This window comes from Vulpes vulpes, chromosome 3 (assembly GCF_048418805.1).
Source record: "Vulpes vulpes isolate BD-2025 chromosome 3, VulVul3, whole genome shotgun sequence".
Lineage (NCBI taxonomy): Eukaryota > Metazoa > Chordata > Mammalia > Carnivora > Canidae > Vulpes > Vulpes vulpes.
Genome location: NC_132782.1, coordinates 54261572 through 54277627, shown reverse-complemented (window position 1 = coordinate 54277627; position 16056 = coordinate 54261572). Strand labels below are relative to the sequence as shown.

Sequence of the window (16056 nt, the reverse complement as noted above, 5' to 3'; positions counted from 1 at the left end):
TTCTCCTTGTAAAGAGTACTGTGGGGGTGGGCCCTGGAGAACCTTCTAGAAAAAAGCCTCTCCCCTGTTTCTTGTTCTTCGTTTCTTTTTTTTTTTTTTAAAGTTTATTTATTTTTAGTAATCTCTATAGTCTATACTCGTGGGGGCTCAAACTCACCAGCTCCCAGTTCAAGAGTCGCATGTTCTTTTGACTGAGACTATGAAGGGCTCAGTTGTTCTTGGTACTTAAGTCGTGTTGACACAAAAGTGATACGGAGGAAGGAAACGATTAAGGCTTTCCATTGATATGGAAGAGGACTCAAAGTCTAGCTCTTCCATTTTTCTTGGACTTCAATTTTCTCATGCATACAATGGGGCTAACACCATCGCATATCTTACAACAAGGAGAGACGATATAATAAGGCAAAGTGCTTTTACTCCCCAAATGGCGGGTATTATTTGCATGTCTTTTGTTCATTCCTGCTGTCATTGCCTCAGCTCCTATTATGTCTCCCCTGATGGCAGCTTGCAAGCTGGTCCCTGTGCTCTGTGCTCGCAGTCCCTGCTCCTGCCATCCATTTTCCAGTAAGCTGTCAGAAAAATCAGCATAAAACACAAGGATGCATGCCATGCCCCTGCATAAAATCTTTTTAAGAGTTTCCAATTTTCTGAGAATAAAGTCTGAAATCTTCAATATGGCATCCTCCCAGAAACAGTCTTCTGAGTTTGCCTATTTGCACTTACTCACTCATACATTATACTGTTATGAGCACCTTCTATATGCCAGATACTGGGCTAAATGCTTCCTAGAGATGGTTTCACATAATCGTGAGAACAACACTGTCATTAGTATCTCCATGATACAGAAGAGGAAAGGGGTCCAAAGGGATTCAGAGGTTGAGGGACTCCAACCAACGCACAGCGAGTGGGCCATAGAGATTTGAATTCACCCTGCTTGACACCTCCTCCACCTGGAGCTCTGTACTGAGCAGTAAGGCTCCTCAGCAGCCGAGAGGGGGCAGGGATCTGGGAAAGGGGGAAGCAGGATTTGGAAGAAGGGTGATGGGGTTGAGATGAGGATGTGAGCTCCCCTTTCTCAAGCTGCTGGTGGGGAGTGGTCACCTCGATCTGGAGAGAGGGGGAGTTCTGTGTCCGGGCTTCACCCACGGTACATCGTGTCCCCAGGGGACCCAGCCTCCCTTCCACTCCTCCCTTCCCTCCAGCACGGAGCCTGGCGCCAAGTGGGTGCCCAGAATCCACCTGGGTGATGATGACTGCTGTTGGTAGTCACATCCTTCTTTCTAGGGGACTGGAGAGGCGGCAGGGGTGGTTAGTAAGTATAGAGCGGCGACGCTTGCTCAGCCTGCGGTTTCCTCTGGCCTTCCCCGCGCAGCCCCAGGTCAGCCTCGGTGAAAGGAAAGCGCCCGCGGCCTTCACCCCCGCCCCGACCTCAGGGCTCGCGCCCCCGCCCGCAGGCAGCTCCCGGCCCAGGTTCCCCTTCTGTGTCTGCGGTGCTCGGCAGCACCTAGGACGTGCCACGCCCGATGTTGGCAGGTGCTTGTCAAAGCCCGTGAAAGGGATCTCGTGGCTTCATACTCTACGTGACAATAGTTCCGAGAGGCTGAGGGACTTGCTCCGGGTCGCGCGGTCGATCGGCAGCAGAGCAGGATTCATAGCTCCCGCCGGTTAGCACAAGCCCGTCGGGGACCTGCGGGCTGCGAGCGCAGCGAGCCCGGGATCCCCGCGCAGGCCTCGCCCCTCCCCCGTCCCTGCGGCGACCTCCCCAGCGCGAGGCAGGGTCGGGCACCGCGCGCCGCGCTCACCCGGCACCCCCGGCCCCGGCCCCGCTTCCCAGCGCCCCAGGGCCACGCCAGGGGCTTGGGCGCCGTGTGACCGGGACCCACCCGTCGGCCCGACTATTTGCATAACGGAGCCCGCCGCTTCCCCCGCCCCTCCGCCGCGCTTCCCCTCCCTCGCGGGCCCCGCCACCCTCAGCCCCGGCCCCCCTCGTCCCAGCAGCCCCTCCTGCCGGACCCGGCTCCCGGCTCGCAGCTGCCCGGCTCCCCTGCGGCCGCGGGGCGCGGAGTCGGGCGGCACCTGGGGGAGGGGAGCGCGGGGCCGGGCCGGGCTGGCGAGGGCGCCTGGGGCACTGCCCGGCGCTAACAAAAGGAGCGGCCGCCGGCCGGCGAGGGCGCGGAGCGGGCGGAGCGGCCGCCGCGGGTGAGTCGGGGTGCGCGGGGCGGCGGGGGCCCGGGCCGGGCGGGGGCGGGCGGCGGGGCGCGGGGCGCGGGGCGCGGGGGGGAGCGGAGCCCGGGACGCGGGGGGGGCGCGGGGCGCGGGGAGGCGCGGGGCGCGGGGGGGCGCGGGCTGCGGGAGGGGCGCGGAGCCCGGGGCGCGGGGGGGTGCGCGGGGCCCGGGGGGGGGGGGCGCGGGGAGGCGCGGAGCCCGGGGCGCGGGAGGGCGGCGGGGCGCGGGCTGCGGGAGGGGCGCGGAGCCCGGGGCGCGGGGAGGGGGGGCGCGGGGCGCGGGGGGGCGCTCGGAGCCGGTGCCCGGCGCCGCCTGAGCGGTCTCGCGGGCGGGCCGGGGTGTGCGTGCGCGCGCGTGTGTCCGGGCCGGGACCGCCCTGCTCCCCCGGGCTCCGCGAGCTGCGGACCCACAACAAACCCACGTGCGCTCGGCCCCCGGGAGCCCCGCTTCTCCGCCGCGCCCGGGTCGGGTGTGGGACGCCTCGCAGACTCCGCCCCCGCAACCTCCGGCTCTGGCCTTACGGACCGGGAAACTGAGGCCTGCGGCGGGGGTGGGCTCAGGCGCCCCAACACGCGCGTGCGCCCCGGCCGGGGACCCCCGCGCCCCGCGGGCCCTGCGGAGCCGGGGGCAGCGAGCCGCGCTGGGGACGCCGCTTGCCGGAGGACCGCGGAGACCCCGAGAGGCACCCTCGGGCCTCCGGCCGGACTGCCCGGCTAAAGGGGAAACGAAACGCGGGAGCAGTTACAGAAGAGCTTACCCCAGGCCAAGACCTGCCCGGCCGCGATGCGTCCTTGAAGTGACCAGGACAGCCCGTCGCGCCCACCGCACGTCGGAGACCAGGCTGGAATCAAGGGCCCGCGGGTCCCGCGCTGAGCGAGGCAGGACGGAGCCCAGCACCCTTGGCCCTGCCCTCGGGCGACGGCCCCGTGGGAGACCGCGAGCCTCCGGCCTGCGGAGGGAGCGCCCCGGGAGGCAGGGCGCGGGCTCGGTCTCGGCCTTGCCTTGCGCTGTGCCTCGTTGGTCCCTTCCTTGCCAAGAGCCAGCCCGGGTGTGCTCGGCCCCTTTAGGCTGGGGGCTTCTTAGGTGTTTTTACGAGCGAGGCTCGCGAGGCCTCCAGTGCTGGGTAGGGACGCTCGTATCTTTCAGTTCTATCAGTTTGAGCGAAATTCTGAGGTCCTGATAAGAGAGGGCTCTTGCTGGTTTGGCTTTTTCTTTGCTTACACACATGCTCTGCTCAGCTTGGCAGGTTTAGTTCATCAGACCTGTTCTGGCAGTGGGGACGTGGGAGGGAGGGCGAATTGGCCTCTTAGGGGAGGGTGTTGGTGCAGAGGTGAGCCCCTCGGGTTGTGGGAGTGGGTGGTGGGTGTGCGGGAGTGGGGGCGCCCCTGCCAGACGGTGCTCGGTGCTCGGTGCTCGCTGAGCAGTGGGGCTGCCGGTACCTATGGGGGTTCATTCAGCCCGGCCCTGGGGAGAACCCGAGGGCCGTCAGCCCTAACCCACTGTTCCTGCAGATCTAGAGGGGCATCTGGTGAACCCTCTTGTTTTACAAGCAGGAAATGGAGACCTGCAAGGTGCAGCCGCTTATCTGAGTTCAAGACAAGTGAAATCGGAAACAGGGTTTGAGTATGGGTCTCCCAACTCCCATACTGCCCCTCCCAGCCTTGCCAGCCACGGAAGGCAAAACCAGGATTCTGTGGTCAAAAGTCAGTGGCCATAGGCAGAACAGAGTTAAACAAAGAAAGTAATTCAGATTGAAAGCTGCACCCTTCCATTATCCCTTTCAAGAGTGCTTTATTCATTTGAGAAAAAATAGATTTAGTAATTCTTGACTCTCGTCCTAGCCTTTCATAAGGTTAGTTATTTTTCTCTACCCGCTGCCCCTTTGCCCTCAGATTGGAATGGGGCCAACTGTGGAGACTTAGATGTTTTCGCCTCTCATCCCTGTGCCAGGAGGTCTTTGTTTGGGCTTAAGCATGGGGCTGTTGACATCAGCCCTGCAGGCAAGAAAGTGTCTCTTAAGCGGGCTACTCCTGAGCCACTTGTGGGAGAACAAAGCATTGTTTTCATTGATTTTATTTAATTAAATTCTTTTTGAGAGTTCTGTGGAAGTTAGCTGCCTATTTTTATATTTGGCAGTGGGAAAGTTGGAAAACCAAAAAAAAAAAAAAAAAAAGAAAAAAAACCCAAACCAAAAAACCGCTCCGGGTTTCCCCAGAGCTCATGTCCTGTCCCTGTTATCTCCCGGTTACACTTGTTTCTTTTCTTAGGGGTTCTAGAGGATTTCGTGTTTGTGGTCATTCCACAGGGCCTGGGAGTATAGTTTTCTTATCAGGATGCTCGCCTTATAAGGAACTTCAGAAATCATTTGGCCAGACCCTTTTCTTTTCCAGATGGGAAAAGTGAGCCCCAAAGAGGAGAAATCACTTGCCCCAGGACATGCAGCCAGGTGTCTGCTTTTAGTGTTTCTTTTTGTGTAAAAGGAAAACCGTTGCATCAAATGAGTTGTTGGCACCCCAGAGTAAAGTCAAAGTTATGATGGTTGCTATAACAACACCCTCTAAGTCAGAGAATGAGTTCCTTAAGGATTTAAATAGGTATTGGTTATTAAACAAAGCCCTGGATCCCCGTGGTAGCTATGGTAAAGAAGATTATGGTTATCATCACGTTATCATCATAGTTAGCATTTACTTTACCCTGGTCCTGGCCTCCTCCGTGTTTCCCTGTCTATTGCTTGCTTGCCCAGCAGGGAGCTGCCTTGAGCATAATCCTAAAGCAAAAGGCAACAAGAAGCCAGAAAACAGAGACCCCACTTAGCGGCTGCAGTTTCCTCTCTTAGGAAGTGCACTGATCGTCCTTCCTGCCCAGTCTCTGCACAGACTGTGCTAGTGGGATGGAAGATGCTTACGCCTTAGAATCAGAGGAGCGGGTTTGAGTCAACCCTTCTCTCCTGTGTTCTGTGAGGATATGATTGGATAATGTGAGGGGAAGATTGGGTCTGTGTCTCCTGGACTTGTTTTGGGTATCAAGTCATGTGACGCATGCTTATGACCGCTCAGACCTCTTGGCAGGCTTGGGTACTCACCCGCTTTGTAGGTGGTAGAGAATGTTGGTGGGAGAGTAACCCCACAGGGTAAAATAGGAGACCCTGCTTAAAATAGGAGGCCCTACCTAGTTAGCAAAGAGGTGTGAATGTCTGCCAAATTGTAAAGGGGCCATGAGTGGTTGTGAGGCATATGCGATTCTAAGGTAAATAAACCTAGTAAAAAAACAAACAAAAAGGGAAACTATAACGTTCGTGCCCAGGTTGTGCAATCTGAAGTGATTCCATTCATCCATTTCGTATTTACTGGTAAGCAGGCAGGCTGGGGGTGGGGTCCTTTGCTGACCCGGAGTTACAAAGAGGCAGATCCATTCTGTGCCCTGTCACTCTTGCTCAGAACACATTTGGATCTCCCTTTTAGAAATTGTCCTCAGAAACCCACAGAAAATAGATCTAATTCATCTCAATATTGACCTGTGGGGGTGGGGAGGGGTTGCCCTTTTCTTCATGAGTCAAACCAAGAGCACGTGGTAAATGAGCCAGTAGAAGAGGGAAGGCTTCAAAGAGAATGTAACTTCTCTACCAGTGTGAGGATGTGGTTTCATTAAAAAATGACAAGAATAGTTCATTAGTGACATTTATAGTAATCTTCTGGAACATTATAATACTGAGAATTTGCTTAGACCTGGTATCAGTGATTTGTTCAGTAAAAACCGAGTTGGGGAAAAACACCTTTTTCTCGCTTGTATGCATGTATACTGAAACTACATGATGTCGTTCTGGTTCCAATTGATGGATTCTTTCTAATCTTAGCTGTAACAGTAACATAATAAGCGATTCAGTTTCAAAGTCATTACTACGGTAATGGGTAGGGTTCAGGGTAGCCTTCAGAATCCATTTGGTGACTTAAATTTTATTTATTGTTCTGATTATGAAACTCAGGTATGCCCATGGAGGACAATTTGGAAAGTACAAAAAAGTATAGAGAAACAAAAAGATTCCATTATTCAAAGGTAACCACTGTTAACATTTGGCAATTTTCCCTCTGTTCCTTTTTTTTTCTCCTAATGGATTTGTTTTCTCTAAATGGTTGAGAACATGCTGTATGCGCATTATCACTTGCCTTTCTTGCTTAACCTTCTCAGATACACATGTCGTGGTTGACATCAGCATCAAAACTACATCTTTCATTCATCACCCGTATCCGCTGCTCAGCACATCTGAGGTCACGTGGCCCAAGGGCTCTGATCACTTCAGTGATATTTCAGTGAGGGCCTGTGGAGGGAGGAGCCTCCAACATCCTCCTTCTATCTCAACCTGCTTCGAGCATTCAAACTCCAGCTATTTTTTTTTTTTTAAGAGAGCGAGCGAGCACATGTGGGGGTAGGGGGAGAGAGAATCTTAAGCAGGCTTCATTCACATCCAGCGCAGAGCCTGATGTGGGCACCACCCTGAAATCATGACCTGAGCCCAAACCAAGAGTCGGCCAATTAACTGACTGGGCCACCCAGGCGCCCCCAAACTCCAGCCATTTTTATGTTACTTGTTATTTTATTTTTTTAAATTTTTAATTTTTTTTAATTTTTTATTTTTTACTTGTTATTTTAGAAAAAGTTTATAAAGTCTAAGGTGGAGGGAGAAGGGCCCTGTGTGTGACCTTGGGTTCTAGTCCTACTCTTGTGACCTCCAAACAACTTGAACAGTTTCTGTGGGTATTAAGTAAGCAACTCCATGGTCATTCACTAATTCAGTCCTCATGTATTCTAGTGCTCACTTTAAACCAAAGATATATGAGAAGAACTCAGCTTTAAAGAAGCTCATGGTCCAGGGGAGGACACTGGGGAGCAAGAGACTGGTACAGGGTACTATGGGAGCCCAGAGGAAGCATTAGGAAGGTTTCTGGGATGGGGGTACCCCAGCCACTTCTAATTTGCCATATGGTAATTGATGCTGTGATTAACATGCTTGTGAATCAATCTCTGTTTATATTCCAAGGTACTTTCCATAGGATAGAATGCTAAGGTTAAAATAACTGGGTCACATTTTAAAGGGTATGATCATTTAAAAACTTTATAGGGATGGCTACGTGGTTCAGTTGGTTAAGCATCTGACTTTGGCCTCAGGTCTTGATGTCAGGACCCTGAGATCAAAAGAGCTCAGCTCCAGGCTCCCTGCTTGGTGAGGAGTCTACTTGTCCTTCTGCCCCTATCCCCTCAAACAAATAAAATCTTAAAAAAAAAAAACCTTCATAGGTTCAGTCCCAATTACATATGAAGTCTTCCAAGTGCTAAAGTATTACGTATTGGGGGAGCAGTAGAAGTTTAGAGCACAAGTAATTCAGGATTTGATTCGTTTTTACTGAGGTGTAACTGACATACAACATTGTATTCGTTTCATGCATACAACTTAGTGATTTGATATTTGTGTATATTGTGAGATGATCATCACAATAAGTCTAGTTAAAGAGTACCTGGGTGACTCCGTCGGCTAAGCATCTGACTCTTGTTCTCAGCTCAGGTCATGATCGCAAGGTCATGAGATCGAGGCTGGAGTCAGGTTCTATGCTCAGCACAGACTCTGTTTGTCCCTTTCCCTCTGCTTCTCCCCCTCCCCCACTCTCTCTCATACATAAATTTAAAAATCTTTTTTTTTAAAGATTTTATTTATTTATTCCTGACACACACACACACACACACACACACACACAGAGAGAGAGAGAGAGAGAGAGACAGAAACACAGGCAGAGGGAGAAGCAGGCTCCACGCATGGAGCCTGACGTGGGACTCAATTCCCAGCCTCCAGGATCAGGCCCCTGGCCGAAGGCGGTGCTAAACCTCTGAGCCACCTGGGCTGCCCTAAATTTAAAAATCTTAAAAAAAAAAAAATCCACCACCACACGTATAGAATTTTTTTTTTCTTGTGATGAAGGATTTGAATTCTTGCTCATCATTTATCACAGGTGTATATCTGGACAAGCTAGTTAAGCTCACTGAACTTCAGTGTCCTTCTCTATAAAATGGGCAGCACAGCCCTTACTTCACTGGGCCGCTGTAAGGATTAAATGAAATCATAGCTAAAGGGTCCAGTGCAGTGACAGGTACACAGGAAGGACTCACTAAGTGATGGCTATTATTGTCGAGATTTTTCACAACCTGCAGAAACTGTGGCCGTAATATTTTTTCCTAACGTGAGAGCAGGCCATTGTGTGGTTTTCTGTGCTGAGGGAAGCAGAAAGTTCATTGAAATGGAACCGCCTACTAGGTGACAAATTGAGAAGGAAATGATCACGTGCATGATGCATTATAAAAAAGTCTCCTTCTTCCTCTTCTTCTTCTTCTTTTTCTAATTTTTTTTTTTTTTTTTAAGTAGGCACTATGCCCAATGTGAAGCCCAATTTGAAGTTTAAACTCATGACCCGGAGATCAAGAGTCAGACACTTAACGGACTGAGCCACCCGGGCACCCCAAAAAGTCTTCTTATGGACAATTTCAAATATGCCAAAGTAGAAAGAATGGTGTAATAAACCCCTGTAAACAATCACTTATCTTCAACAATTATCACAACTTAGAGCTGATCTATAGCCCCACATGACTTTGAAGCACATCGCAGATATCTTATCAGCATGATGCATATATGAGGCATTGAGTGGTGCTGCTCTTAGAGCCAGTCTCTGCTGTGACTGTTATGGGACTCTGTGTGAGTGTGTGTGCGTGTGCGTGTGTGTGTGTGTGTGTGTATGTGCGTGTGTGTGTGTGTGTGTGACAGAGGGAGAGGGAGAGGGAGGGTGCCAACTGGAGAACTTCTGGAGTTTTACTGCTCAAGTGAGGATGCCCTGGCTGCTTCATCCCAAACTGACAGGATAGAGAGAACGCTGAATTTAGAGTTGGGAGGCCTAATTTTCCAGAGTGTCCCCAACTTTTGCCAATTGTTTGTGCTTGGCATGTGACTTGTGAATTTCCTCGGGCACACTCACAAACGTTTGGCAAGTACTGAATGAGGTAATCCATATGATAGCCCAAGCAGCTCCACGTTAGGTCATGGAGTCAGGCTTGAACCAGCCTTCCCTTTCTGAGAGGCAGAGTTTCCCTGTGGCACCGAGGTCACAGACTGGTGGCCCCACCACCAGAGAGGCATCCAGGGAGTGTTGCTGCCAGTCTCATCCTGAGGAGGTGGCGACTGCTTCAGGGGAGCCCCTGCCGTACACTGCACCCCATGCCCGTGAATCTCTCCTTGTTCCCTTCCGCTCAGCCTTTCCCTCTGGACTCATAGCTGGGTGCACGGAGGCCCGGGAAAGGTAGGGCCTGCTGGCTGTGCCTGAGTGACGGGCCCTGTCTGGGACCCCTTTTCCTCCAGGTGTGATGAGCTTGGTTTCTTCTATCTGGCTGTTCCTCCAAGTAGGAATTTCTGACTCAACTAAAAGAAGGAAGTTGATTTGTTTTAGTAATTAAGTTGAAGCCCTCTCTTTAATCCTCTGGGGGTGCCACTATGTCAGCACTATGCCTAGCGCTTTGGCTTGTGGTCTCTGGCTGTTGCTAGCTAGCTGTATGTTAGGCAAGGTGCATGTCACCCCGCCTGAGGGACCCAAGTCTGAGCTCTCCAGGCCACTTCCAGCTCTGAGATGCTCAATGACAAAGGGAGAAATGTATCCCTAAGGTCAGGGGGCTTCTTCATACACACAGTAAATGAAACCTGTTTCCTCTTAGAATATTCAAACAGGGTAAAACATTAACCTCACCTTTTGCCATATTCCACAATCCCACTTCTCTCTGAAGTGACTACTCTTTGTACTTTGTGGGTCCTTCAGACCCTTTGGTATGTACATTTATGTGTGTATTCATGGTTATGAATAGAATCCGTGAAGGGGATCCCTGGGTGGCTCAGTGGTTTAGTGCCTGCCTTTGGCCCAGGGTATGACCCTGGAGTCCTGGGATCAAATCCCACATCGAGCTCCCTGTGTGGAGTCTGTTTCTCTCTCTCTCTCTCTCTCTCTCTCTCTCTCTCTCTCTGTGTGTGCCTCTCATGAATAAATAAATAAAATCTTAAAAGAAAAAAAGAATCAGTGAATAGATTCCATCTCATTCCACCCATCCATGACAAACCTGCCTTTTCCACTGTACTATACGTATTGAAGATCTTTCCCTATCAGCGTATACAGATACTTTTTCTTTTTCATAGCTGCATTATGCTCTATATCGGGATGTTTACTTAACCATAAAAATGTTCCATAAAAACGTATTTCGAACTGTATTTAGACCCTCAACTTATGGAACGAAGGTTGGAGATGTCAGTGGTTAAATGAAGCCAATCCATTAAGCTCTGGAAAGGGAAATGGCACAGGGATACTGGGGACCACACCCTGGAAAGCTGGAACGAAGGGCTCCCGGGAAATTACTAAGAGGTTGACTGTTTGGACGGGGTTATTTTTGGAGATAGCCTGGCTGCTTGGGTGCCCTAGGCTGCAAGGGCAAGACACTGAGCTGCGTCATCACCGTCTCCTCCTCCTTGCACTGTCCCTGGCACTGCCAAGTTTGTTTCTATTCCCAGGGCCCGAGGAGACCCCATGTGTGTGTGTGTGTGTGTGTGTGTGTGTGTGTGTAAGGGGTGGGGGCATGCAGGGAGTGGGGAGGGCGACTAAAACTGGAGGGATGGGGATGGAGCGGGGAGAGGGAAGGAGGGGGCATTTGATGCCAGGCCTAGAGGAGGGAGTGCACCGGGGCTCTCTGCCCTTTCTGCTTGATCAGACCCTTCTGGAGTGTTCCTTGGCTCCGATGCAGATCGTAGGAAAATGCAGCGCACCCGGAGACGGGCCACTTAGAAGACAGAGGTGTCTTCTGTATCGGAGGTGGGATAAATGTGGAAACTGGATGTTCTTGGCTGCAGGAGATAATAAAAGGCACCTTCTTCCTATGGAAAAAGGCTACCAAGCATGCGGAGCGGTTGTGGGGGAGGGGAGGACCAGCGCAGGTTGGGGCAGATGTTGCAGGGTGGCAGACTGGAAGGACCCTACAGAGCCCACTTGGCCAGCTGTGGAGCAGGCAAGGTCCCGGGGCAGGTCGTGGGAGTATTGGAGCCAACGTTGCACGTGACCTTTTTGGCCATCAGAGGGTTGGGGCTTGGCTGGTGAGTTGACCTAGATGCCTGCGAAGCCCCTTCCAACCTTGGCAGTCTAGGACCTTGGGGCAAGAAGCAGAAAGAAGCAAAGTAGGGCTGCAGGGTTGGGGCAAGTTCCGTAGGAAGGACCCGGAGCAGGTCTCACCTGCTTTGTTCAGGTGGCATCGAACAGACGCCTTCCAGGGAGGCTTAAACGTTGTTTCCCCTGGATCTTGGCAACCTTCCTCCTGTTCTGTCCTTGGCTGCAGCTCTACCTGACTTTATATTCATAAATTATTTCCACAGTAATAAATATATCACATACACTTTAGATGACCAGGAAATCTGGCAACCAGAAAAGAACTACATGTCCCAGGAGGGGGATTGTAAATTTTTTTTTTATTACAGTCTTTCTAAATTTGCATCCATCTCCTGGTTTCCCTAGCAGTGCTGAGACGTCATTCAGCTTTAATTTTAGCAATACTCTACCCTTTGCAACCTCTTGAAGGTCCTCCGGGCTAGAGTTGACAGTACCAGCCATATATAATGCTCTTCGTCCTTTTCTGTCGGTGGAAAAGGAAGAGCCTCTTGGAGTTAAGCTTTAGTGGAGTCTTGTGAGGGCGACCTGGGAAGTTCACCGTGTCCTGGGCTTTTGCTGTGCTCTTGGCCCTGATGAAACACTATGTGTTCTCTCATACATGCAGTTCTCACAGCCACACTCCGTGTCTGGGTATCAGTAGCTCCATTTTGCAGATGAGAAGACTGAGCTTCAGAGAGGGGTAGAGACTCACCTGAAGGTTCACTGCTGCTAAGGACTGAGGCTGGCATGGGGCATAGCTTTTTCTCTGTGTTAAGTTACAGGATTTTTCTACTGCTAATAATTCTAAGTCCTTTGAATCTGAGAAGTGGTCTCACCCTTAGTTTCACTGGGAGCTTGGCTGAAATTCTCCCTAGAGGGGCTGATAGAAGTTTTCTATCATTCCCCTGAGAACATTTGAGGGAAAGAATTCGTGGGACAGTCATGTGTGGATAGCATTTGCTCATTCCCCTTTTTGGTAAAAGTTGTTTGCGTCAAGCCTGGTTTGGCCTTTATTTATTTATTTTTTGCTTGCCTTTTAAAGCTAGGATACCCACCTGATTCATTATCTGTTATGACTGGGAATAAACACACTAGTGGTGAGTATGGCCACAGATTGGTGGGTGCCTTACATGCTTTTAGCTTTTAAATGCAACTCAATAAAGACATTGTTAAGGGCTTATCTTGCACCTGTTGTTCTAGGCTCTTAAACAATTTCTTCTGTTTTAAAGTTTATTCAACATTAATTTATTCATCAAATATTTTTTGAGTGCCTATTATGTGCTAGTTGTTGTGCTAGGCATTGGGAATATTTACATAAAGAGCATGTGTTGTAGATAACGTGCCCACATGTATTCAGCGTAACAAGCAGGGCCTTGGAAATTAGTGGCAGACAGACCTCCCATGTCACCCTCTTCCTCTTTTCGGAGGCCTTGCTTTGTTCGTTCATTCAACAAACATTGAATGCCTGCCATAGCCCTTGTACAATGTGCATTTTTAGAACAGAGACCCAGACATTCCCACAGTTCTGTTCTTCAGGAGCTTAGTTGGAGGAGGGCATGGCAGATGTTAGTTACAATACTGTATGAAAAATATCATGAAACAAGGAAGAAGGTACAGTATGTTTGGGAAAGCTTTCTGGAGCAGGTGACCCCCTAAACTGGGTCTTGGAGGGCAGTAGCTTTTAGCCCTCCAGGGAAAGGGTATTTGGAGGAGAAGGAGCTGTGGGAGCAAAGGTGTGGGGGGACCACTAGCAGGTTGGTGTTCCTGGAGGAGAGCACATAAGGCAGGAAGTGGTGGGCCTGGGTTGGGCCATCACTTGCATTCCCTATGATTTTTATAACTTCCCCATGTGGCAGACACTATTATCACCTCCGTTTAGCAGGTAAGGAAGGCATCAAAGGCTGAAGCAGGTTCCTCGACTTGCTCAGAGTCAGCCAGGAAATGAATTTCGGTGCTTGTACTTGGACTAATCCCACAGCAGTGCCTGCAGAGGCAGGGTGGGGAGGTCTAGCTTGCTGGCTAAGGTGCTTGTGCCTTCCCTTTTGATCTTTTAAGGGTAATATCCTACTGAATCTTCTTCCTTCCACCCGCATCATGGTGTCTTCCAACATAGAATTAAATTGGGATTAGTGGGTTTGGTGTTGAAGGCATCTCTTCTGAGTATTGGTTCTAGTTTTTGCCCTCCTTTTCATTCAGAAAATCAGGACTCCAGAGGCCTTCCGAGAAAACCTTTATGTGCCTAACCATGTGTGACAGGGGAGAAGACGACTCCTGCCCTTTCTCTTAAGTTCCAGGGTCACTTAGAAGCCCATGTGTTACCTGTGAATGTTTAGTTCAGAGAAACTGTTGGGGGCTGGAGAGGGTGCCATCAGTCTGGGCTGGAAGAGATTTGAACAGGTGGGTCTTGAGCTGTTCCTTTAAGAATGAGGATCAGGATGGTGGATGACCACAGATGACCTATGAGTAAAATTATTCCATCTTTCCCAATGAAAAGTGGGATCCCTTTGGCCTGTTCTCCCCATCTCCCAAGCTAATTTCAGGTTTGGAGTCGGTTCTTGGGTTGGAGAGACAGTATCCATTTGAGCATTCAAATAAAGTTTTTTGAAAAATAATCAGTGGAGAGCTCAGAGACAAGATGAGCAAACTGTGGAATGAAACAGAGAGTAAGGAAACAAATGAGGATACGGACATCACCGTGGAGAAGTTAATAAAGGAACAGAGCTGTACGTACTGAAAACCAAGTTGTTAGGGAAGGTTCGAGGAGAATCACACTATATGCTGGGAACAATGATAAGGAAATTAATCAGGGAAAATCAGAGATCTAAAAGGCCTGCAGAGGTGATCTCTCAGAATGGCCATTGGGGCATCTGTAGAGACACATGTCACTTCTGCGCACCGGCAACTGACCAAAACACAGACACGCCTGACTGTAAAGGAGGCCGGGAGAGCATCTCCAGCTGGGGGGGCTGAGCACCCTTTTAGAACTCAGGCGGGGAAGGCCTCCTATAACAAAAAGGAAAAGGAGGAAGGTGGTTATTGAGAGCACTTCAGCTCTGCCCAGAGCAGAAGCCTGGGCCTCAGGCTTGATCAGCAATAGGAGAACACTTGAGAACGCAGAGAAGAAATACTCAGAGGGTTCTGAGGGAAAGGCAGTGTGACCGAAGACTTAGACACTGATGCGACGCACTCTGCAGGGATAAGGCAGGTGTCACGAGAGCAAGAATTCTAAGGTAGGACAGAGGAGCCCTTCTTGGGAAAACCTACTTGCCAACGAAAAGGATGAACCCAAGGTGTACCTAGGAAGGCAGGGTTAAGGGTCATTTGGTGAATACCCCCTCCTTTAAAGATCTGTTTATTTGAGAGAGAGAGAGTGGTGAGCCCTTAATCCACTCAAATAGAAGTGAAGCAAGGGTGGGCAAGAAGGCTAAGGAATAGAATGTGAGAAGTACCAAGAAGGTCAGGGAAGTGGAAGACTGGGGGAGGACATGGGAGGATGCGGATGTTGCTAACTTTCCCGCTCCCGTCCTGTCTAAAGAGAAAAAGTCATGGTTCCAACTTTCAACTCCTTCTTTTCTTAAGCTCGGAGGCATCTTTAAGGAAATAATATCTGTTTTGGTGGAGAAACATTCATGAAAAGTTCAGCTCTTTAAAAACTTAACCTTTATGTAGAATGGAGATAAAATAACATTCAAAACTAAAAAATAACTATTTTATTTAGTAGTTCCAGCCATCCTTGTTTCCTGCAGTCTTCCCTCTTCCACCTTTCTATCCACATGCAAATGTAGAGATATGTGAAGAATGATACTCATCTTTTTTTTTTTTTTTCTGGGTGGTGGGATCTTGGGTGGCTTTTAGTTCCGTATAATTTTGTATGAGGTTGTCAAAAGGTGTTGTTGGGGCGCTTGGGTGGTTCAGTTGGTTAAAGGTCCGACTCTTGGTTTCAGCTCTGGTCGTGATCTCAGGGTGTTGAGATGGAGCCCTGCGTGGGGCTTCTCGTTCACTGCGGAGCCTGCTTGTCCCTCTCCCTCTGGCCCTCCCCCCCCACCCCATGCTGCCTCTCTTCCTCTCAAACAAATAAAAAAAAAGTATTGTTAAGTACTGATGCTCAGGGTATGGAAAGCATATGGGAGATAAAATAGATGAATAAAACATTGTCTTTTCATGGGGAAGTTGGTGAGTCAGTTCTGTGAACTCTGAACTCTAGGTAGGATGAGATGCTGTAAACCAGATGATCCAGTGGGTGCTGGGGTGCAGAGGATGAAGGGGAAGGTTTCACCAAAGAGATCGGGTTTGAACTGGGTGCTGAAGAACGGGAAGAGTTCTGATAGGTCTTGAACGGGAGAAGGGCATCCCTGGCCTACCGGGGAGCAGGAGCACAAGCTTGGAGCAGTGAAGGTTTGGCATGTCTGGGTAGCCGTGAGTACTACTTTGCGATGGTTGGAGAACAAAGGATGGATGAAAGCGTAGCCACTGTTCATTAAGCGTGCACCGTGTGCCAGATGTGACACACCGTATCTCCAGGCTGCCCAACAACCCTAGAGAATGGGTATAATTATCCCTCTGGTACAGATGGGAACCTGAGGTTGAGAGACAGATTTATTTGCCTGCACTGCGGCTTGAA

At 50.2% G+C, this 16056-nt stretch overlaps 2 protein-coding genes across 6 annotated transcripts in view; one reads left to right on the top strand and one right to left on the bottom strand.

Annotated features, from left to right (window-relative positions):
- LOC112926210 (uncharacterized) overlaps positions 1-12907 on the bottom strand; it is an 82800-nt gene extending 69893 nt beyond the window's left edge. The window contains exons 1-2 of the mRNA XM_026007189.2: positions 12832-12907; positions 2984-3304 (exon numbers count right to left, since the gene is read on the bottom strand). Coding sequence (XP_025862974.1) covers positions 2984-3304; positions 12832-12907 — 397 coding nt within the window. The remainder of the gene's footprint in view (positions 1-2983; positions 3305-12831) is intronic.
- The window catches only part of ST6GAL1 (ST6 beta-galactoside alpha-2,6-sialyltransferase 1), a 123341-nt gene continuing 108506 nt past the window's right edge, over positions 1222-16056 (top strand). Inside the window, exon 1 of one of the 5 annotated variants that reach the window (XM_072752489.1) lies at positions 1222-1378. The gene's annotated coding sequence lies outside the window, so the exon portion shown is untranslated. Of the gene's footprint in view, positions 1379-1487; positions 1665-2011; positions 2200-2815; positions 3350-16056 lie in introns of those variants that run through there. The other 4 variants (XM_072752490.1, XM_072752487.1, XM_072752491.1 and 1 more) reach the window with 4 other exon arrangements.